Source organism: Molossus molossus, unplaced genomic scaffold, assembly GCF_014108415.1.
Source record: "Molossus molossus isolate mMolMol1 unplaced genomic scaffold, mMolMol1.p scaffold_m16_p_11, whole genome shotgun sequence".
Lineage (NCBI taxonomy): Eukaryota > Metazoa > Chordata > Mammalia > Chiroptera > Molossidae > Molossus > Molossus molossus.
Window position 1 is genome coordinate 104,073,138 of NW_023425346.1, and position 23,867 is coordinate 104,097,004.

Sequence of the window (23,867 nt, forward strand, 5' to 3'; positions counted from 1 at the left end):
GGCAGAAGGGCATTTCAGGGAGAAAGAATAGAATGTGCCCATTTTAGTCTGGCCGGTGTGGCTCAGTTGGTTGGGTGTCATCCCAGGCACCAAGAGGTCGCAGATTCGATTCCTGGTCAGGGCACAGGCCCAGGTTTTGCGCTCAGTCCCCAGTAGAGGGCGTGCAGGAGGCGGACGATCAGTGTTGGTGTTTCTGTCTCAATGATGTTTCTATCTCTCCCCCCGGTAAAATCAGTAAAAACGTATTTAAAAAATAAAAATAAAGACTGAATTTAAAAGATGATGATGATAATAAAAAGAATTTGCCGATTTTGAATGAAGCCGATAGCGGCTGGTTGCTCGTGCACAGTTTCGGACCCACAGCCAGGCCCACGGCCGTCTTCTGCAGACGGCCAGGCGGCAGGTCTCTGAAGCTTTTCGAGTCCCGGGGCTCCTGTAACCACGGACCCTGCCGTCGGCAGGGTGACGGCAACCGTACGTGCGAATGAGCATGACCTCGTCCTGACTGCACTTTATTTACAGAAAGAGGCAGAAGGCGAGACGTGGCCCACAGTCCAGACGGCGCTGCCTGCGGGGTTCCCGACCCGAGCGATCTGCAGTCCCGGGGTGGGCCTGGGGGCTCTGGTGAAGGGGGGTGAGTGCGACGCCCAGCACCAGACATCTGATACTCACGGGGACATGCTGACATCAGCACTCGTCTCCCGAGTAGGTGACGGGGGGCTGCCAGGGGGTCACTGTGCAGACCCCCCTCCCCGAGACAGTCACCTCAGGAAGCGAATTTCTACTTCCTTGAGTCCAGGCATGTTCTTGAAAAAGTATGTGTTCGTTACGTGCAAGGGACAGCTTAGCAGCAGGACGTAGCAGGGACAGGGTGGGTGCATGTCTACTCTGCAGCAGCGGGAGATTAGGAGAGACGCCCGGACGGACCGTTAGCCGCAGGTAGCTGGACACGGAGGAGGGTGTCCCTGCAGCTTGTTCCCACAATGCCTTTGCCTCCCGGTGTCCAGTGCTGAGATCCCAGCCGCCTACCTCCCACCCAGATGTGCTTTCGTGGCTGTGTTTAAGACGACCAGTGTAAGTAAACCACAAGTTGAACCCATGACACGGGGAAACCTTGGTTAGAAGGAAAGGAATACACGCAGGGGTGAATGCCGGGAGATGGGAGTTCGGACTCGGGGTCTCGGGGAAAGATGCCGCTTTTCTCCGCGACGTACAAGAGCTCCCCGAGCCCTCCAGCTGCTGTCGTGAGCACCTGTTCAGAGGTGGTAACAGGAACCCCGGGACACCAAGGAGCCGCTGACAGGTGTCCACTGGAGAACCGAAGAAGGATTCTCACCTCAGGTTTTCTTTCTTTCTTTCTTTCTTTTTTTGGTACGTGCCCCTAGTGGGAACCGAACCCGGGACTCTCTGGTCCGCAGGCCAATGCTCCAACCACTGAGCCAAACTGGCCAGGGCATCTTTCTTTCTTTCCTTAGAAGTAGAAACATTGAACATTTCTGCACTCGTGTGGATATTTCAAGCCATGGGAAAACTATTGTCCTTTAGACTTGGTAATGAGGCGGCCGGCGGCACACACCCTCGCGCCCCCCCCCCCCCCCCCAGTGCAGCGGGACCTTTCGGTTTATGTCACTGCTCCGTCCCAGCTGCTCTCCCCCGGCCACACGCACACGTGGCCTCTGGTGTCTGTTGAAGCAGATGAGAAACGCCTCCTCGGGAGCAAAGCTCCGAGCCCCCTGGATGTGCCTGTCCGTGGTCCGATTGTCACCTGGGGCAGCTCACAGCTGTGTAGGACCTTGGCCGTTCAGTGTCCCTCCACGTCCCGGTGACCTCCACCCTAGCAGACGCCCACGCCACCCGTCCCTCAGACTCGAAACCAAACCTGGCAAAGACCCCGGCCCCTGACGCCGTCAGTGAGCCTTTGTTGGTAAATAATTGCTGCCGAGCAAGTTTTAATATAAATTTATGAGCGGTGTTTCATCACAGCTCGGGGCCGCGGCGAGCGCTGAGTGATGGGTTTCAGGTCGCACTTGCAGTTCGTTACATTAACTTTGTAAGTTATTTAAAGCGCGCGCACTTAACATCGCTTTTGGCTTCCGGTGACCTCCTGGGACGCGGCCAGGGATACACGCGGCGGGTGAGGTCGCATCCAGAAGACGGCTCTGCGCTTTGCCCTGCCCTGGAAAGAGGTCCTGAGCCGCAGCAGCAGGACTTGCCTGCCTGGACCCCGATGTTTTGGTTGCAGGTCATTAAAGTCGCAACCTTCTGATGCGTCAGCAGCTTGGGTGTGGTGGCAGTTAGATCCGCATTGGCCGTTTCCCAGTGAGGGAAGAGGCACCGCTGAGATGTCACAGAGCCCTTAGATTCCTTACTGAGCAAACAAGGAGAAGGTGCTTACACCTGTAAAACTGGTCTGGAGGGGACGACGCGGAGTAAGCAGCCGGGCATCAGAGTGACACGTACGGGCCGGGTACCCGCTCCTCCTGCTGCGATGGTTTCCCGTCACCGGTGATTAGCCCAAACCATAGCGGTTTAAAACCATAACCATTTCGTTACTTCTCAGGATTCTGTGGGTCCGGAGTTTGGGCCAGGCATGCTGGGGGGGCGTGCTCCCCAAGAAGCCTTCTGGGGCTGGAACCTCCAGGGTCATTGCTTCGCTTTTTTTTTTTTATTCTCACCCAAGGACATTTTTTTTTTTTTGCATTTATCTTCAGATAGAGCAGGAGGGAGAGAGGGAGGAAGAGAGAGAGAGAAACATCGATGTGAGAGAGACACATTGACTGGTTGCCACCCACACGACCCCAACCAGGGCCGGGGACAAACTGCAACCGAGGCACGTGCCCTCAGTGGGAACCGAACCCGGGCCTCTCTGGTCCGCAGGCCGACACTCTAACCGCTGAGCCAGGCCGGCCAGGGCTCTTCACGCGCACTTTGGTGCCAGCAGGTGGGCAGCAGTCCTGTCCGAGAGCCTGGTGCTCCTTCATGGATCTCGGGGTCCCCCTTGCCCGGGCTCTCACAAGGCTGTGGGGCTGCCAGGCCATGGCGACGGGAGCGGCCAGACCTCCAGAGGCTTTGGCCAGTGGATGCAGCAGAAGTTCACTATGTTCCTCTGTTTAAATTGAGTCGGGGCCCCGGGACCACACCGGGAGCTGGGTTTTTGAGGGTCATCTTTGGAGACAGGCTACTTTAGTCTGCCCTCCCGCACCCAGAGTACCCCTCACCCTGTCCCCAGATTTGCAGTCTCAGCATGGTGTCTGGTTCAAGCTTCAAGTCCAAGGTCATTGTCTAGATCAAGTGCACGTGCGAAGCACACTTCTCAGCTGTGATCCTGTGCATCTGATGACCAGGGGGCTGGAGAGATGAGCACACACACACACACACACACACACTGTGTGCCCACGTGACAGGAGACCCGTAGCAGACACTGGCCCTCAGCACGTCCGAGCCCCTTAGGCACATGTTCTAACCACCCTGCTCTGGGCACAGGGACTGCTCTGCTGAGGGCTGGGGCAGGGGCGTCCTCCTCGGCCCTGCTGTCCGAGCTGACCTTCCTGTCCCACGAGATGCGGTCAGTTTTCGCAGCCGGGTGGCTTTCTCAGCCGGCTTCCTGCTGTACTTAGGTGGTGGGTCCACATTGAGAAGGTGCGTTTGAACCCCGTGCCTTCAGTCCTGCGTGGCAGACTTCCTCTGAAAACCCTGGGGGTGCCCTTGCATCAGATGACCACCCGTCCCGGTAGACAGGCCAGTCCACAGGTGCTTGTCTCTAGTCTGCTCACCTCTGATTGGAAGGTCCGGGAGGCATATTCTGAGATCACATCTCCTGACCTCCCTGGACTTGATCTTGGTTCTGAGGCCCATTCTTCTTCTTATTTCTCCCAAGAATATTTTTTCCCATTGGTTTTTCGAGAGTGGAAGGGGGCGGGGGGAGAGGGGGAGAGAGAGAGAGAGAGAGAGAGACATCTATGTGAGAGGATCATCAATTATTTTCCTCCCGCACGCACCCCAACCGGGGTCAGGGATCGGACCTGCCGCCCAGGTGCGTGCTCTTGACAGGGAAACCAGGGATCAAACCCATGCCCTGCAGTGCTCGGGCGACACCCTAACCACAGAGCCGCACGGGTCGGGGCCTGGGGCCAGTTCCGATTCGGAGAGTTTTCTTGGCAGGAGACACTGGGAGTGAGAAAGCATTTTCCTCTTGGAAATCTTCTTCTAACCCTGCTTGAAGGCTCCCTCCTCCCGGATTTACCAGCCAGCGGCCAGTCTGCTGGGGAGTCTCTCAGCCAGGTCTGCAGGCTCCCTCCCCCCAGGCGGCTGAGCCTTCCCGAGGGCAGCAGGTCTGAGATCGTTCTGCCGCCGGAGCACAGCTCTCCCGGGTCTCCAACCTCAGCAGCATGTTCCTCGCTGTCCCTCCAGCCTCCACCACTGCCAGTCCCTCCAGCCTCCGCCGTTGCCCCGTCCCTCCAGCCTCCGCCACTGCCCCGTCCCTCCAGCCTCCGCCGCTGCCCCGTCCCTCCAGCCTCCGCCGCTGCCCGTCCCTCCAGCCTCCGCCGCTGCCCCGTCCCTCCAGCCTCCGCCGCTGCCCGTCCCTCCAGCCTCCGCCGCTGCCCGTCCCTCCAGCCTCCGCCGCTGCCCCGTCCCTCCAGCCTCCGCCGCTGCCCCGTCCCTCCAGCCTCCGCCGCTGCCCGTCCCTCCAGCCTCCGCCGCTGCCCGTCCCTCCAGCCTCCGCCGCTGCCCGTCCCTCCAGCCTCCGCCGCTGCCCCGTCCCTCCAGCCTCCGCCGCTGCCCGTCCCTCCAGCCTCCGCCGCTGCCCGTCCCTCCAGCCTCCGCCGCTGCCCCGTCCCTCCAGCCTCCGCCACTGCTTGGTTCCAAGCCTGTGCCCCGGGTTTTTTTGTATTTCTGTTACAGCCCTATTGGATGCTAGTTTTCTTATCTATTGTTGCCTAAGGATCTACCCTAAAACTTGCTGATTTAAGAAAACTGTTGAGCCCTGGCCGGTTTGGCTCAGCGGTTGGAGCGTCGGCCTGCGGTCCGGAGAGACCCGGGTTCGGTTCCCGCTAAGGGCACATACTTCGGTTGCAGTTTGTCCCCGGCCCCGGTTGGTCGTGCGGGTGGCAGCCACTCGATGTGTCCCTTCACGTCGATGTTTCTCTCTCTCTCTCCTTCCTCTCTCTCCCTCCCACTCTATCTGTACAAAAAATGGAAAAATATCCTCGGGTGAGGATAAAAAAAAAAAAAAGAAAACTGTTGGTTTGCCCTGGCCGGTTTGGCTTCATGGTTAGAGTGTCGGCCCATGAACTGAAGAGTCGCAGGTTTGATTTTAGTCAAAGGCACGCACCTCGGTGGCAGTTCAGTCCCCAGCCCTGGTCAGGGTCGTGCGGGAGGCAACCAGTCGAAGTGTCTCTCTCACATCAATGTTTCTCTCTCGCTCTCTTTCTCTCTCCCTCCCTCCCTCTCTCCCTCACAGTCTATCTGAAGATAAATGGGAAAATATCTTTGGGTGAGGATTGGGGGGAAAAAAGAAAACTATTGTTTTGTGGTTTTTCTCATTATATCTCATAATTGGGTGGTGCGGGACAGTGGACAGGGCCCAGCCGGTCTTCTGGATCACAGAGCAGAAGCTGCCGGGGTGTCTGAAGGGTCCCGCCCAGTGCAGGTCGAATCATTCACGCTGCTTCTGTTGGCTAACGTGTCTGGGCCTTCGCAGGTCAGTGTGGATCATTTACACGGGGCACGAGTACCGCAGCCCGTGGTGCGCGGGGAGCCGTCCCGAGACCAGCCACCAGGAGGCCGTGCACGCTGGGAAGACCAGCTCCCTGTGCCGCTGTGGCCTCGTCGGTGAGACGGGCAAACCCCCGTCATTACCTCCGGGTCCGCCGGACGCGTGCGGAGGACTAATGCCTGAGGCGGCCAGAGCAGCCCCCTGGTTCACAATGAGCCCGGTACTGAAATTAAAACTGAGTTTAAGTAGACGTGTAAGTCACAGAGTCAAATACAGCAGTGACTGTAACTGGCGTCTCCCCGTGATGGCTGGTCAGTGAGACACAGTCTGAAGCGAGAGGCGGGTTTGACATGTTCTGAAGCGGCAGCTGAAGGATGGGCTGCGTGTGTACTGTGACATGGTGCCCTGCGCTTCTGCCCCGGGTCACGCGGGATCAGAGAGACTCAGGATCATGAAGACCGTGTCCACTCGCCGATGGGAACGGCGCGCCCCGTGTCTCGGGCGGAGAGCCTTCTGGCCTCCGTCACCCCCTGGCTGGTGGGATTGCAGAGTTGAAAAGGAGCTATTTTTAGGGTTTTCCAGTTTCTTGGTGGTGAGAGTAGGAAGCGTCTACTTCCCAGAGGCCAGAGGCGTGGGGACCCCGGCCTGGTGCAATGAGGGCCTGTTCTGGTCCCGGGGTGGGGCCGGTGGGTTCATTCTCTCCCCTCAGCACTTCGGGGGATCCTGAGTTCAGGGGAGAGTCACACAGCGGCGGAGAACTGGAGGCTTGGCTGATAGCCGCGTGGCCCGCTGACCCCTTGGTCCTGGAAAGTAAGGCACATTGGGAGAGGCTCTGCTCGGTGCAGCCGCACCACCTGGACCAGGCGCACCCCAGAGGGCAGCGGACCCTGCTTGGGCAGAGCCCCGGGCTCCCTGACACAGGGGTGCTCGAGCAGGGACGGGGAAACTGGGCAGCGATCATGCGAAAATATAAGTCTAGAGCGTCAAGAGGGAATGGTTTAACTCCTGATGTCTTTGTAAGACTCTGAAATTCTATGATTCTCACTCGGTACAAATCCTCTTTAAAAATCAGCGTGCAGCCCTGGCCGGTTTGGCTCCATGGTTCCAGCGTCGGCTCAAGGACCAAAGGGTTTGATTCTCGGTCAAGGGCATGTAGCTGGGTTGCAGGTTTGATCCCCAGCCCTGGTCAGGGTCCTGCAGGAGGCGACCAGTTCATGTGTCTCTCTCACGTCGATGTTTCTCTCTTTCTTCCTCCCGCTCTTTCTAAAACAATCAATGGAAAAATATCCTCGGGTGAGGATTAACCAACAAGCAATCCAAAAAAATCAGTGGGCAGAATTCCTTTAAGCAGGGAAAGAAGAAAAAAAAAAGCCAAAAATAACACGTTTTATCCACAAAAGCTGTTCCTGAGTCCGGTTGAACCTCTGGTCACACAAGTGTGTCCTGCTGCTCCGGCCGCCTGGCCCTGCGCTCGTCGGAGCCCCGTGGCGCCGTGTCCGGGACGGGCTCTGCTCGCTGGTCTGGCGGGCAGTACATGTGTGCCGGCCCCCCTGGTGTGGGGCGCACCTGTGTTCAAGGTGCCCGAGTGGAAGGCAGGCAAGGACCCAGAGGTCAGAGAGCTCTGAGCATTACTCCCCAGTCGGGGGCTCTCGGGACCACCCTTCGGAAGCGGGTCTGTGGGTGGCTGTCGTCTGTGTGGTGGGATGGAGGCCCCAGGTGGCCCCACTGTGGGAGGTCCAGCACCTTCAGTCCTCGCTACCTACTCCCGGTGACTCCCACGCCCGGCCGGCGGTCACAGACCGAAGTGCACCTGCCTCAGGCCCGCAGACACGTCGGGTCTGACCCTTGTTCCGTGCACAGTGTAAAGCCGTCCGTTTCCACCTGCTCTGGGGCATGCAGGGCCTCTGGAGACACGGGCACCGGGATGCTGTGTCCCCGCAGGTACCCCCCACGCGTCCGGGGCCTCTGGGGACACGGGCACCGGGATGCTGCGTCCCCGCAGGTACCTCCCACACGTCCAGGGCCTCTGGGGACACGGGCACCGGGATGCTGTGTCCCCGCAGGTACTCCCCACACGTCCAGGGCCTCTGGGGACACGGGCACCGGGATGCTGCGTCCCTGCAGGTACCCCCCACGTGTCCGGGGCCTCTGGGGACGTGGGCACCGGGACGCTGTGTTCCCACAGGTACCCCCCACGCGTCCGGGGCCTCTGGGGACGTGGGCACCGGGATGCTGTGTCCCTGCAGGTACCCCCCACACGTCCAGGGCCTCTGGGGACGTGGGCACCGGGATGCTGTGTCCCTGCAGGTACCCCCCACGCGTCCGGGGCCTCTGGAGACGTGGGCACCGGGATGCTGTGTCCCTGCAGGTACCCCCCACGCGTCCGGGGCCTCTGGGGACACGGGCACCGGGATGCTGTGTCCCCGCAGGTACCCCCCACGCGTCCGGGGCCTCTGGGGACACGGGCACCGGGATGCTGTGTCCCCGCAGGTACCCCCCACGCGTCCGGGGCCTCTGGGGACACGGGCACCGGGATGCTGTGTCCCCGCAGGTCCTCCCCACACGTCCAGGGCCTCTGGGGACACGGGCACCGGGATGCTGTGTCCCCGCAGGTCCTCCCCACGAGTCCAGGGCCTCTGGGGACATGGGCACCGGGATGCTGTGTCCCGCAGGTCCTCCCCACGCGTCCAGGGCCTGCTCGTGCACGCGCCCTGTTCAGCCTGGGCGCTGTGCTCCGCCCGGTAGGCATGTCTGGTGTCCTCCAGCTCCTAGCAGCCCCTTCCATTGGAAGGAACACCTGGGGTTTGTGAGATGGTGCTTGTTGGTTCTCACTGTGCAAATGAGACAAAGCCAAGACCTTCATCACCACAGGGAAGGAGTCTCTGCCCCAGCGGGGAATCGGGCCAGCAGTCCCGCCAGGATCCTGGTCCCGCAGGGAAGGAGTCTCTGTCCCAGAGAGGAATCAGGCCGGCGGTCCCGCCAGGATCCTGGTCCCGCAGGGAAGGAGTCTCTGCCCCAGCGGGGAATCGGGCCGGCGGTCCCGCCAGGATCCTGGTCCCGCAGGGAAGGAGTCTCACTGCCCCAGCGGGGAATCGGGCCGGCGGTCCCGCCAGGATCCTGGTCCCGCAGGGGAGGAGTCTCACTGCCCCAGCGGGGAATCGGGCCGACGGTCCCGCCAGGATCCTGGCCCCTTCGGGTGCCGTGTCTGTGCTCCGGAAGGACGAGCTGCTGGGTCAGGACTGCAGGCTTTCGGCCAGGCCGAGATGGGGACCCGTTGGGGTCCTCGCCCACACGTAGCCTTGGCACCCCAGCTCAGTGACATGACTAGAGAGGGCAGGACGGCTGGGCCTGGCGCTGCCCATCAGCCAGCGACGACCTCACCTGCGTGGCCGTCCTGTCTGTAACGAGGAGCTAGTAACTCTGCTACCCCGACCTGCTGCTGATGGGGCGGGGGTGAGAGTGACCACAGCAGCTAAGTCGCGTGGGCACGGGTGAGCGCTCGGGCCGCGAACAGAAGCTGGCGGCTGGGCACCAGCCTCGGAGCGGCTGTGATGCAGGGACAGGGCGGCCGAGGCTCAGTCCCCACAGTCTTCTCGGGGGACCGCGATGGGATTGGGTAATAAACCCGCTGGGCCAAGGGCAGGAGTACGGCTCCCAGGACGCCAGGTGTCCTTCGGCCCCGCTGACTCGCAGCATTTGAGTAGCACGTCATCGAGGTGACCCTCCACGGAACCATGGGGTTTATGAAGGGTGTCGGGCTTGGACTTTCACCAAGACAGTCCTTTCTCCTGGCACCAAGACCAAGCAGCTGCCTTGGTTCCCCACTGACGACACCTCTTCACGTCACCTCCCGGTTGGAATGTTTCCCCGTAGAAGTATGTCCTGGAGTCCTCGCTGGGGAGAGAAGTGTGGGTGTGGCTTGCTCATGGCCGCACCCGCAAGCCGGCCGCCACCGGAGCCCAGGGGTGGCCTGTGTTTCTCTTGCGTGGGGGGACAGGGCTCTCTGAAGCCCCAGCAGCTCTCGGTGACCAGTGACGCCGCAGTGGCCTGGCCCCTGGTGTTGCTGAAACCCCTCTGCACTGGATGGCGGTGTTTGAAAATCTTAGCTGTCCCATTGGGAGGCGGTTTAATGATCTTCAGCCACTTCATATTCGTTGTGGGGTCCCAGATGTGCTGCCGTCCCACCAGCCCGCGGGTTCCCGCCCTGGAACGCATGTCCCTGGAACGCAGCCGGCGTCTCCTCGGGCCGTTCGCGCTCGGGGCCTCGGGGCCTGTTTCGTGTCTGGTGGTTTAGGTTCTCAGAAATCAAGGGATGCCGTGTTTTGCTACATGTTGGTTTTTAAAAAATAATAACTTGCAAAAAAGTGATATACCAAAAGTTCACTGTGAGTCACTTCAACTTTGAAATATTTCCCCCAGAAACAATATTTTAAAAAAATTTTTTTTTCTTTGTTTTAGAGAGGAAGGGAGAGAGGGAGAGAGATGGAAACATCGATGAGAGAATATTGATGGGCCGCCTCCTGCATGCCCTGCACTGGGATTCGGGCTCACAACCTGGGCCTGAGCCCTGACCGGGAATCGAACCGGCGCCCTCTTGGTGCAGGGTCGACGCTCAGCCACGGAGCCACACCGGCCGGGCTCCGTCAGAAACAATATTTAAATAGTGACCAGAGTCCCAGGCTGGCACACAATCCATTCTATTTGTGACATTCGCCATTTACAAAACAACAGGATCGTCACAATATTGGTAATTAATACTGGGAATTAATTGGAATTTGAACTTCAGTATCCCATCAAACCACTTGCTTGGTTCCTGCCCCTGGCCCCGTGGTGGTCCCAAGAGGGAGCAGAGTTAGGAGGTTGATGGACGCCGCACAACCTCCACGGACACGCAAGGGCACCTTTCCGTCTTCGGGGTGTCAGACCGTCTGTCCACAGCTTTCCCCCCGCCCGTCCCGGGGAATTAACAAGCATCCGTCCTCCGCCCTCTCGGTCAGAACTGCGGTCCTGTGACTTTATAAATGGGCAGGGAGGGGCCTCCGTGTCCTTAGCTGACGTGGGCAGCAGGGAGAACAGTCCGGAGGAGAAGGGTCGAGCTGGCATCGCCTGAGCGGGGCGGGCGCGAAGCCGAAGTGGGAACATGTGCCCAACAGCGCTCCGTGCTGCCCGTCGGCTTCCGACCCAGGGAGGGCCGAGGTCTGCTGGGCACTGGACTTCGAACGAGAACAGGTTCCCATCTGCCGTCTAGGACGGTTGCGGTCCACGTGCTTCGGTACCGTGTTCGTTTCAGACTTTGGGTGCTTTTCAAGGAGCCCTGATGCGATTTCCATTAAAAATAGATTTAAGTAAATTCTACACGATCCGTCTGTTAGATGCTGCCGCCGCGTCGGCAAACGGAAGTTTATTCTTAATGACTTCAGAATAAAGTGTTCTCATGGACCGATGTCGTAAGGTGAGGGTACAGTGCACGTCTTGTTTTTAGGACAGGGATCTAGGGTTCCTTCCCTAAAACCTGCTGCAGCACCCCTGCGTGCTCACGAGGGGCGCGGGGAGCACGCCAGGCGCTTGCGTTGCGGCTGTGAACATGGTGTCACAGTGTCCAGTTCGACAGCCGTCCGCACCGTAGGGAATTGTCCGCGTGTGTGCGGTGTACAGAAAAGAGGAGAAAACCAAATCACCGAGCTAAACGTAAGCAGTGTTAAAATGGGAGTTTTCAGTTCTTAAAAACGACCAATGTGCCTACTTTTCAAAGAACCTCACACGCGACCCGGATTCACCTCTGGCTCCTTCTCCCCGCAGGGCATGCTGCTGAAGCGGAGCGGCAAGTCGCTGAACAAAGAGTGGAAGAAGAAGTACGTCACCCTGTGCGACAACGGGGTGCTCACCTACCACCCCAGTCTGCATGTGAGTGTCACCCCGGGGGCCGAGCGGGAGCACACCTGTGCGTGGGGGGGCGTGGTGTGGGGGCGTGGCGTGGGGGGCGTGGCGTGGGTGCTCACAGAGTCAGGCCACTGCCTCTGCCTCTGAGGTCAGAGCTGGGGATGGATAATCCCCTCCCGCGGGCAGATCCCGCGTCTTGCTCTCCGTCTCCCCGACGGCGGCCGGGGGCTCTCGGACTCACCGACACAGACGTTCAGTAGCAAGCACAGGTGAGGTCAATTGAAGGTGAGTAAAAGCACAGGCGCACGTAGTGAAGGAGAAGGGAGGACAGAGACCTCCTCTCTGCATCTGGACGGAGGGACACGGGTGCGTTGGAAGCCAGGCCTCGCTCTGGCGGCCGAGGAGAGACAACAGTAAGTTCCATGGAGACCGGGACTCGGCTTTTATCGTCCGAGAAGAACACGTACCAGTTCCTAAGGCGAAAGCCGCTTCCGCGGAGTGCTAATGAGATCTGCTGCATCGGTGATTTATGCGCGAGAGACGGAAACAGAATGAATCTTACCGTTGGGGGAAAGGCAGACACTCTGCCCACAGTGAGAGTCTGTAGGGAGCCCTGATAAAATCTGAAGATGGGGTGTTGGCCCCCTGGCAACACCTTCCGTGAACCTGGCATATTTAATCTGTCTTGAGATAGATAGACGTACAGGGTGGAATATTTAATGTTAACTGGTCAGTTGATTGTATCGCTGCGTTCAGCTCTTAACTTAAAAATGTAAATGCTTTTCAAGATCGCAGTTATTGACAAGAAATTAGAAATAAACATATTGAGGAAAATGAAAATCACCCCAAAATGCCACCTGGAGAGCATGACCGCTGGCATTTGGGGGGGGCATGCTCCCAGCCGCTGTGTGCTTCTCCGCCCACAAGGGTGGGTCACCTGTGGTCCCCTCGCTTAGATTGTGACAGATCACACACTCTTTCGCATGTCAGCGAGTAAATGGGCCTGTGTACCCCCATCTTCACGGTCATAGAATGTCCACCATGCAGATAAGATACGTCCTGCTGCATTTCACACTATCTCCAAATAAATGTACTTGGGATGACGTTCACCAGTAAGTAATCAGCGCCTTGTAGTCGCGTCTCTGCCTGCGTCCATTCCCCTCCGACAGGTTCCTGGCAGTCGGGCTCCTGACTCGGGGTGCTGGCCTTGACCGGCGTGGGGTGCATGTTGCCGAATTCCTGGGAATGGTATCAGCTTTACCCCTCTGGCAACAATCGCAGGGGCCTGTCCACCGCACCCTCAGGAACATTTAAATAAGTATAAATTAAATATATGAATGAATAAAAATAAGCGTAATGAATGAATGAAAATATTAAATCTATTCCAACGTGACAGGTAGGAGCGGTGTCCTTGCCGGGGGGCACTGCCCCCCTTGTGCTGGGGCAGTGACCTCCCCTCTCAGAGCCTGCTCGAGGCCAGGAGTTTCGTTGGCCTCCCGACGTGTCTGATGTTGGTGGGAAAACCTCGCGGGTGGACATTCTCGATGGTTCTGAGGAAATCCTTCGTGCTTGGTTTATTCGGGGTTGTTTGGGGATTCGAGTCAGGTGGCCTCCAAATCAGAGACGTAACACCAGCCCCAAGAGGCCTGCCTGAGGCCACGCTGCCTGTCCGGGTCTCCAGCCCCCGGCACCCCTCTGCCCGTCAGAACCCCAAAGCAGCACAGGCCGTCAGGGGGTTCTCTCCCCGGCCCTGCCCACCGGCGGGGCGGCTGCCGTCTCCTGGCTGCTTCTCCCTGAGACCCGTCAGAGAACAAAGGTCTCATCATCGCCCCAGTGGCTTGATGCCATTTAGAGAGAAAAGTGGAACCAAGACAACCCTCCTCGCTGGACCCTCTGAGCAGAAAAATGAGGTCTGATCGATGATGCGTTTCCAGGCACCTCGCTGTCACCTGCCAGGCCAGGCCTGGCCACAGGGACCTTTGCTGCTTCTTGCCAAAGAGAAAAACAACAGCAGCTGTGTGTTCCGGAAAATTCCTGCAGGAGGACCACTGCCGGCGTACGTGCCAGTCTCTGGGTCGCATCGTCTCAGTCCTTCAGAAGCGTCTCGCACAGGCTTCGTCTCGTGAGGTCCCTGGCGTTTGTCCCTTTCTCTCAAACACGCGTGCGTGGATGTTACTGGAGCACGAAAAGGAACACCGTGGGCTTTGTCACGTAATCACGTGGCAAGCCAGAGCCACGGCATCTCAAAGTGCAGTCCAGTCCACGCCAGTGTCCCGGGAGCTGGGGTTACTGGCTCAGGTGCATAGCTCCCCAAGGGAGTGGCTGGATCCACGCATGATTGGGGTCCCCAGAGAGTGGAGAGACGGCATGACCTTGTCATCCTGCCTCGATTCTCTTTCCACAACCGAGCTTTGGGGGACAGTGAGCCCCAGGTGTACTCTGACAGGTGCCACGAGCATCTATTCTGTGCTGAGGTGCGGGGAGCCAGACCCTGCGAGCTGAGTTAGTCTGGGGGTCTTTGGATCGTACTGGGGAGCGGCATCCAGGGGCTGCCCTTGGGCAGAGTCCAGACCCCTCGTACTGAGAAGTTCAGGGGCGTTCAGACAGGTTGTAAGCCCAGTGCCCACGTTCTGCACGGTGAAGAGCGGCCCAGTGACTTTGGGCTGGACAATTTCAGAAGGCGAGGGGGCCAGACGCTCTCCGTGACGCCCAATTGCACCATACCTGCCACTTTCTTTTTTTTTTTTTTTAAATCCTCACCCGAGGACATTTTTCCATTTTTTGTACAGATAGAGTGGAAGAGAGAGAGAGAGAAACATCGATGTGAAAGGGACACATCGAGTGGCTGCCACCCGCATGACCAACCAGGGCCGGGGACAAACTGCAACCAAGGTACGTGCCCTTAGCAGGAACCGAACCCGGGTCTCTCCGGACCGCAGACGGACGCTCTAACCGCTGAGCCAAACCGGCCAGGGCCGTACCTGCCACTTTCTAAGCATCTTCGTATCTACTGTGGCCAGAAGACCGCGCAGGAGAGTTCGTTGGCCGCGTGTGACGATGGCGTAAATGGTCATATTGGGGGAATCTGCCCAGAAGGGTGGCTCTGGGTTTCATCCTTGTTGGCCATCACTCTGCTACCGGTCAGAGAGCCGGGGTGTGCGTTGACCTCAGGTGGCATAGCCCTTGGCCCCCTCCAGGGAGCCCAGGGAGAGAACCTGCTGAGCAAGAACACTCAGGTGGCGAGGGTCTCGGTCCCGGGATACCTGAGCTGCTGCTGGTGTATACGACTGAGTTTCCAGTCAGGTCCTGTGTTCACCACAACGGAAAGACGGGCTTTTCGGGGCCCAGGTTCTATCGGGTAGTGCATTTCGATGGGCCGGGCCGGGGTCCTCAGCCTCGCAGGACTGGAACAGGTGGGAGGCGGGGCCCTGCAGCGGCCCTTCCGGACCCGCACGTTCCTGTCACCTGGGGCTCTCTGCACGTCAGCACAGACGTGTATTCCCTGTGCACACGCGTGTTGCCCCTGGCCCTGCCGGGCGGGACCCTGGCTCCATCACCAGCCACCGGGACCTGGCCGTCGTGTTAAACCCGGCGAGCTGGGCGGGGGTCTCAACACAAGGACGGTTGCTCGAGAGTCAACGACTGAACCGTTTCTATGGAAATGAGGAGGACATAGGAAGGCCGGCCTGGCGAGGCCCCTCGTCCCTCGACTGGTCCCCTTGGGGAAGGTGCAGGTGCTTGGGAGAGCTGGCCCTCAGCACTGCTGCCTTACCCGCGGCACGGTCTGTGCGGCTGGTCCTCCAAGTGCCAGTCTGTGTTGCTCCTGCCAGAGCCGCCAAATTAAATTCCCAGGTGAGCACCCCTCTGGCTCCTGGGCAGACAGGCGAGCAAGGGCCATGGGTGGGCCGGGGCAGAGTGTGCTGCCGGCGGACAGGGTGGCCCGCCAGCCCGTCCCTGCCCCGCCCCCGGACCACTCCCATCAGTGTGATTTGCTGGCATGAGGCCCGAGCAGCAGCGGGGCTCCAGCATCCCCTTGCTTTGGGCCCTGCGGGAGCAGCAGAGGGCCCGTCTCCTGAGGTGGCCGACACCTCTGGGAAGTGCGTTTGAACGTCTGCACTGGGTGCCCTTAGGGGAGAGTTCTCCCAGGTCTCAGGGAACGGGTTCCATGTTCCACAGGGGTCCCTGCAGGGGTTCCGGTCACCGGGCGCGCCGTGGACGCGGGCCACACTGTGGACCCCAGGCAGGTGCCGTGCAGACCCTGGCGTGGCAGAAGACGAACCCACCACTTGACAGTTCCTTGAAACCGCAGCTGCGGACGGGCCGCCCGTCGAAGATTGGGGACATCAGGCTTTGCAGCGCCCCTGGGGCCCCTGTGAGGCTGGTGTGGGAACAGGCCAGCTGCCAGGAAGCGCCCCAGCGCTGACCTCTGCGGACCAGGGCAGGGCCCCGCGCGTGCAGGCTGTGAGCCGGGGACCTGAGCGGGGTGATGGCCCTTCCCTGTCACTTCCCACCGGTCACCGTCGCTTCAGACTCCCCTTCTTCACATCTTCCCTCTAGTCCCCTTGTCTCCTGGGCCCTCGGATCTGCCAGTTCCATGGCGTCATCCTAGGGGTGTGTTTCTGCTGCTCACCCCCAGCCGCAAGCTCAGCTCATGTTTAGGGGAGCACCGCCCTGGCCCCACAGCTTGCTGTCTGTCTTGGTGTCTGTCACTCCGAGCACAGGCTCCCTGGGCCTCCCCGCCCAGCGAGGGGTGTTGAAGGAAGCTGTGTGCCCCAGGCATGCTTCCCGCCCTTGGAAACATTCCCCTGGACAGGAGAGGCTCGTCTGTGAGCAGCCGGGTGGCATTGCCAGACCCCAGTGTGTGGTCAGACCCCAGCACATTGCCAGACCCCAGTGCGCGGTCATAATCCAGCGCATTGCCAGACCCCAGTGTGCGGTCAGACCCCAGCGCGTTGCCAGACCCCAGTGCGCGGTCAGGGCCCAGGAAGTGATCGCTTCTCTGGAGATCGGAGTGAAGTGGGGCAAAACGCTGACCCAGCCCAGCCTGAGGACGTTCTCTGAAAGTGGGTGCTAGGGCCCTGGCCGTTTTGCTCAGCGGTTAGAGCGTCGGCCCGTGGACCAGAGAGCTGCAGGTTCCATTCCGGTCAAGAGCACCTACCTTGGATGTGGTTGTGCGGGAGGCAACCCAACGTGTCTCTCTCACATCTATGTCTCTCTCTCTCTCTCTCACCCCCCCCCACTCTATCTGAACATAAATGGAAAAATATTCTCAGGTGAGGATTCAAAAAAAAAGTTGATACTACGAATGCTTCTAGACTCCAGATCCACTCCCTCTGTGCTCCAAGAGGTCTTAGCCCACCCTTCACCCTTCACCCTTCCCCCACTGCCAGTGTCCCGGCCTCCTTCCCCCTTCACCCACTGCCAGTGTCCCGGCCTCCTTCAGCCTCCCCCCAAAGGCTTAGGGGCCGTGGCCACCCCGGGCTGGTCGGGTCCTGTACGCCTACATTGTAAGTAGAGAGGAGGAGACACGGCAGGGAGGAAGGTGTGACTGTGGCTTTCCGCCCCAGGTGTCCCCAAGACCAGTGGTTCCTACAGCAAGTGCCCATGGTAGCCCCAGGGCTCGGTGGGGGCAGGGTGGCCAAGCACCCCAGTTATAGCGAATGTGTTCCCCAGGTCGTCCCGGCTGCACCCGGGCTGCCCCTCTTTTCAGAAGCTGGAGCCTGCCCAGGAGGTTCTGGTCTCAGCCCTCCCCTCTGCGTGCCTCCCAGCCCCTCCTGGGAGGTGGACGTTTGAAGGACCTGGAGAACCGGCCAGTGTCTGGGAATCGGGAGGAGGAGCCCCTTCGCCAGGTGGGAAGCGGGAGGGCACTGTCCCGTGAAAGGTCGCGGTGCCGTCTCGGAGCGTGCAGCTCCGCAGTTTTCACCCAGCAACTCGGCAAACTGAGGCTGAAGCAGTCAGTTGGCTTCTAAGGGAAAACCTGTTTCGAAATCGGAGCTGCTGGGTGGGCGCAGCCACGTGGTGAGACAAAGACTTCGCGGATAAACCTACGTCGTTTGGTTCGTCGCCTCTCAAAACGCTGGTGTTAAGTGAAATAGAACCGATCGCCCCGTTTCAACGGCGGTTGGAAAGCCCAACCCAAATAACGAAGACCCTCCAAGGAGGTGCCCACTGCCTGTGTCCAGGGTGCAGGAGTTTCGGTGCTACGTCCCGGGCAACCTGGGACAAACTGGTCACCCTGCCTTCAGGACCGACCAGCTCACCTGCCCCTTCCGCTCCACTTGGCGCTTTGCAAAGGCAGCCGGAGACATTACAGAAGATGGGAAGCTGAGAGGCGAGACTTGCACAGTGCTCCGTGTCTCTGTCCACACACCTTTCCGCGGCCCCGGGTGCCTGCCTTTCTTGAGGGGTGCGTGAGTGTCTCGTAGTTTTCTGACACTCGGCTGTTCCCAGCCGGGCCGGGCGAAGGGCAGCCTGTGCTGTGGACGTAAAGATGAGCCCCAGGGAGCATCTGATAGAAAAGTGGAGGGATAATGAGAAAGAGCTTGGACCTCAGGGCACCACAGCTCAGCACTACTGCCCATCCATCTTCGTGTCGAGCGCAGCCGTCGAGGGCCCGGCTCACGTTCCTGCTGACCGAGGCGTGTGCTGCGACTCCTGAGCGCACCTGTGAGGGTCAGCTGGTGGCCGCGGCCGAGCCCAGGAATTCCCGGTACCCTGGCCGGGACGGCTCTCCCCAGCTTCCTTATGGTGGAAGGAACGGCCCACCTGGCTGACACATCTGGCTGATGCACCTGGTGGATGCACCTGGCTAACGCACCTGGTGGATGCACTGGCTGACGCACCTGGCTGACGCACCTGGCTGACATGGTCTTTCGCAGTCTGCGCTGCCCAGACTTTTCTTCCCCCAGGACGTTCATTTTTAGACACATTCGTTCCGGCGGCAGGAAGCCTGGGTTCCGCACGCCGTGGACGTTTGGGTCTCTGTTTTCACATCCGTAGACAAGCTCGACCATCTCAGAACGCCGATTTCAGTAGGTTTCTAGTTTGGACATCACACAGAAAGTCCTCTCTCCGTTAGTGATGTGAAGCTAACGAAGCAAAAGGAGGAGATGCCCCTGTTGTGAGAACAGCTCTTGTGTGCACCCCCTGCTGGTAGTTGTCATTCAAATACGAGTAACCCCCGTAAACATAAGGGCATTTCAGACATTTCACTGGAGGGGCTTGGTGGCCTGGAGGTGACCCTGTGGAGCAAGGCAGTTGTCGGCTGGCTCCCCCTCTGCACCCCAGTCTTGGTCGTGGCCTTCCCTCCTCCCTGGTGGTTCTCCCAGGAAGACCCCAGAAATCACCTTTAAGAAGGTGGTTTCCCAAACCCTGCCTGTGAACTCGCAGACCCGCCTGTGGGCATAACCCAGCCCGGGCAGCACCGCCCAGTGCCCAGCAGGCAGCCACCCTTCCCCACTCTCTGTGCTGCGCCTTGGAACTCCCACTGGGCCAGGACCAGGTCTCCAAGTGGGAGAGGAGCTAAGGTTGTTGGCGTTGTTCGTGTTTTTCTGGTTGTCTTTTTAAATTCTGGTAAAACACATATCACATGCAGTTTTACAATTTACCAGACCACTCGCGCGTGTACGCTTCAGGAGCGTTAGGTACCGTCACGTTGGTGACCAGCCGTGCTCCGGAGCTTGGTCATCTTGGAAAACGGAAGCTCCGTTTCCATCCAACGCGGATCCCCCTCCCCGCCCCCTGCTCCCGGGACCTGCCCTTCTGCTCGCTGTCTCCATGAAGTGACCACTCCGGACACCTCGGGGGAGCAGAACCGCACGGCGTTTGCCTGCCTGGACGATAACGTCTTCCCGTTTCATTCGGGCGGCGGCCTGTTGCAGGATGTCCTTCCTTTCTAAGGCCGCGCGATGCCCCCGGTGCGGACGGACCGCATTTCGTGTATCCCTGCGTCTGTGGGTGCTGCCTCCCCCTCTCGGCCGGGGCGAACAGTGCCGTGGGGACGGGGCTCGCAGACTTCTCCTTGGAGCTGAGGTGTGAACGTAAACACGGGGACGTGGGAGGAGCAGAGGGCGCCTGGGCTTCGGAGACGCCCACCCCGAGCAGGGCCCTGACTGAGAAACCGCCGACGTGTGCTGGGTCCCGGCACGCACGTCGAGGGGGACAGCAGTGTGACAACCTAGAGGATGGTCTGGAACCCGCAGGAATGCGCACGCCCACCGAGTCCTGCTCACGGGGGCTGTCCCTGTGTTTGCCAAGTGGCGGGGTGGGGGTGGGGGTGGGGCTGTTTCTGTCTTAGCTTCAGATAACTTGGGAGATCATTTTGCCGTTGTTCAGAGACTATGACAAATTGCCTCTCCGGTATGTCACTGCCTACAGTCCCATGGAGGGGTACTGCCACAGCGGTATAAGTGCAGGTTATCCCCAAAACGTGTACACGAGAAAAGCCTAATTATAAGGCCGGTGTTTATTAAAATACATTTCGTTTTTAAAGTGTCATAGAATCTCGAGACGCCCCGTATGCATTTTGGGGGGACACCCTGTATTTTCAGGAAACAGCTAGAACTTTGGCAAGAAAAATGGCGACTGAAAAGCTCATCCCTCTTATTATACACACACCGAAAAGCCAGATTCTTCTTTTCCCGGGCTGCGCAGGTTTGTTTGTTTGTTTGTTTATTTTTAAATGCTCACCCGAGGATATTTTTCCATTTATTTTCAGATAGAGTGGGAATGGGGGAGAGAGAGAAAGAGATGGACATGAGAGGGACACATCGGTTGGTTGCCTCCTGCGCGCCCCTGACCAGGGCTGAGGACTGACCCACAACCGAGGTACATGCCCTTGACCGGAATGGAACCCGAGACTCTTTGGTCCGCGGGCCGATACTCTAACCACTGAGCAAAACTGGCCAGGGTGAAAAGTCAGACTCTTTATCAAAATCTTATTTCTGCCTAAGGAATTTCTTGTTTATTTTGTATAGCCCTGAGGGTTTGGAGGGTTTTTAGGGTTCACTAATGAAAGGGCCAGAATGCTTGTGAGTTGTGCGGATAACACGGAGTCGGGGGAGGGGCATGAAACCCGACTGAAGTCTTTGTATCTCCCTCTACATTCAACAGCTAAACAGAGCTCATTGAAAAATTCTCGCTTTTCTGAACTTAAGAGAAAATGAAGGATACGTGTGTGTGTGAATACCCAGATTTAACCTTGTAGCTTGTGCATTTGAGTCTTGAAGCACAGTTCTCAACCTTCCTGATGCCGCGACCCTGCACTACAGTTCCTCGTGTTGTGGTGACCCCCCAACTATAAAATCATTTCCGTTGCTACTTCTTAACTGTAGGTTTGCTACTGTTATATTTTACGCGACCTCTGTGAAAGGGTCGTTCGACCCCTAAAGGGGTCGCGACCCCCAGGTTGAGAACCGCAGGTAGGACGGCCCTTGACTTCTCAGCGTGGCATTTCTTCCTTTGTACCCAGTCCGTCTCATTCTGTTTTCCCTTTTGGGGGGCTTTCTGAGTGTTACCGATTATGACTGGAAATTCTTGCGAAAGGTAAATAAATCAAAACCATCCATTTTCTCCGCTGACAGCAAGTCACCACCGAGAACTCAGTGGGAGAGCCTGGACGTGGGGGGTCGTGAGGGAATGTTCTTCCACGTCTGCTGAGAAATTGAATCTCATAATTGTATTTTATAAATATTTTCCTCTCTGGCTCGCAACCTGATTGCCAGCCGGTTGCTGAGGCCTCGCGAGGAAGGGCGAGGTGGAGGTGGGGAGGCCTGCTCAGGTGTGCCTGTGGCCCCAAATGGAAACCAATCAAGGTGCGATTTATGTTCATTAAGTGCTTGTCAAAACTGAAAAATTTTCTAATCAACAGCAATCTAGCCGCGGCCCCCTCGATGGCTGGGGGTGCCGCCTCCGCGAGCGGCTATTTGCCTGTTACAACTCTAGGCTAAAATCCGCTGATGATTACATTAGGCTAAGCTGTGAAGTAAATGAACCGTGTCTTATTTAGGTGCCGGGAGCGGCGGTGCAGTCCTGCCCCGCAGGGCACTTGATAGCGCTTTATGGCTTTAAAATTAGTGTAGCTCCCGCCTGCTGCAGGGTCTGCATGTTATGCCTTTGAACTCCATAAGCAAAGGGAAGGGGCCTTTGTTTCCCTCCGTGTCCCTTCCTTGCATTTCAGCAGTTTCGTTTTGCATCTTTTCCAGACGGCACTTTGCAATAAAAGTGTCTGACTACCAAATACATGCCTCCCCCACCAAAAAAAAAAAAGGAAGACGGGGAGAGAAAGAAAGAAAATGTCACACGTTTGCAGAGGACAGTTTTTTGGTTTTTGTTTTTGTTTTTCTTATGCTACGAAGTGAAAAATAGCTTTGCAGGTCACCCTCATGGCCGATCAGGTCAGAATGTCGTCCTCGAGTGGGAACAGCACCTTCAGCCCACGCCAGGCCAGGGGGCAGCTGCTCCGGTGTTCCAGTTGGATGGGTACTAGGGGCTGACATGTTGAGGGCCTGGCATTCTTTCAAGGACTTCATATTTTATCTGAGTTAATCGTCACAGCAGCCCAATGGGGCGAGGTCTGCTATGGTCCCTATTTGTAGAGATGTGGAAATGGGCCCAGAATGATGAAGGGGCCTGCCCGGCGCGCACAGCTCCTGCAGGACCCCAGGCTGGACCCCGGCGCTGTCCCTCCGAGCCCGTGCTCTGGCGGGAGGAAGCTGACCGAGGTTTCTGCAGACGAGCTTAGTTGAGGAAACCAGAAAGTTCTGTGACTCGGTGAACTGGCTGCTCTTCACTTGAAATAAATCTGATTCTATGACTGTCGACCTCCTCGGCCGGCACTGGTGTTAGGGAAACAGAGTAACACCTGGAAAAGCAAAGCATGGGGAGAAAGATAAACAGGAAGACTTCTGAACAGGCCCGGCGAAGGTTTAAAAATTACATGTATTTCAATCGTGTGGTGGGCAGAATCTGAAGTGGTCAGTTCTGCCCTGTGATGGGCCCCACGGCGGAAGACAAGGCCGGGCGCTCGTGAGCGCTCTCGAGACAGATGTGTACAGATGTGTCTACAGAGGGCACGCCCCTCTGTCTGTAAGCGCCTTGTACTCCAGCAAATCCACCGCAAGCAATCTCAAGTTTCAAAGAGTTTCAGATAGATCCAGTGTCACTGTGGTGGTGATCCCTGGATAGCCCCCAGTTTCTCAGATCTGACTGCGGGTCCGGCCGTCTCAGGCCGTCTCGAGTTACCAAGGTGGCCACGCAGCCCCGGGTGAAGCCGGCCCCCTGACGCCCAGTGCAGCGCAGCCCTGCTCCCGCCTGCCTTCCGACGCGCCGCAGTGGCGGGGCGGACAGGAAGCCGCGTTCACGCCCCGCACGGTCCTTGTGTGCGGGCCCGGTTGGAACACGCACAGGCCTCCACGGGTGATGCCCACTTGACCCGAAAGTGAGCGAAGCCCTCCTTGCCGGGGAAAGCCCGAACACCAGGTCAATCAAGACACATAGTCACGGCAAAGCTGTATTCATAATGCAGTTGGGGTTTTCTGCGTTTGACTTATATTACAGTAACCGATCCCCCTGGGCTGCTGTTGGCCTTGGCTCTCGAAGTAGGGAGCGCATGGGCTGGAAGGTTCCCCCTGGACGTGGGGTCAGAGCTCTCCGGCGTGCATGAAGCCTGCCCACCGACCCCCACGACACTTCACCACGCCCGGTAAAGCACCCACTGAGTGAAGAGTCCGGTCTCTGTCACACGGGACACCTCCGTCCTGTGGGGGCCCCCCACACTGATGTGCGTTCACAGGCACGAGTCCACGGGGTCTCTACGGAGCCAGCGCCGGAAGTGCACCCCTGGAGTTCTGCTGGCTGCCCCGGCAAAGGGCTTCTCGGGGTTTGCACTGTGAACCTGCCTCCCATCCTGCCCCGGGACAGCGTCCTTGGGAGAGCAGAAGACCTCATCCCCTCTGAGACGTGTGATCTGAAAGGACACGGCAGAAGACCCTTCAGAGTTCTACCACAGTTCCGTGGTCATTTTGGGGTGTCACGTTCCTCCGTGCTCGCGGCTGTGTCGAGGAGACTGTTGCTCACGAATGCTGGGTCTGAACATTTGCTTGGTCTCTGAGCGATGGTGTGATGTACGTGTCTGTGGATTAGTTTCTCTGAAAGCAGTGTTGAGTGGCGTTTGGGAATAGCAGCAGCACATCTAACAGTGGCTTCTCTTACGTACTTCTGTTTTTCTTTGAGCCCAGAAGTAAGAGTTTTTCAAAATACAACTTAGACAAAC

General features: G+C 58.4%; 1 protein-coding gene across 7 annotated transcripts in view; it reads left to right on the top strand.

The window, feature by feature from the left end:
* The window catches only part of AGAP1 (ArfGAP with GTPase domain, ankyrin repeat and PH domain 1), a 479,358-nt gene that overhangs the window by 288,295 nt on the left and 167,196 nt on the right, over positions 1-23,867 (top strand). For all 7 annotated transcript variants that reach the window (XR_004958681.1, XM_036254517.1, XM_036254518.1 and 4 more), the window contains one exon: positions 11,516-11,620. Coding sequence is in view for 6 of the 7 variants with exons in the window: in XM_036254517.1 (XP_036110410.1) it covers positions 11,516-11,620 (105 nt within the window). In the remaining variant the exon portion in view is untranslated. The remainder of the gene's footprint in view (positions 1-11,515; positions 11,621-23,867) is intronic.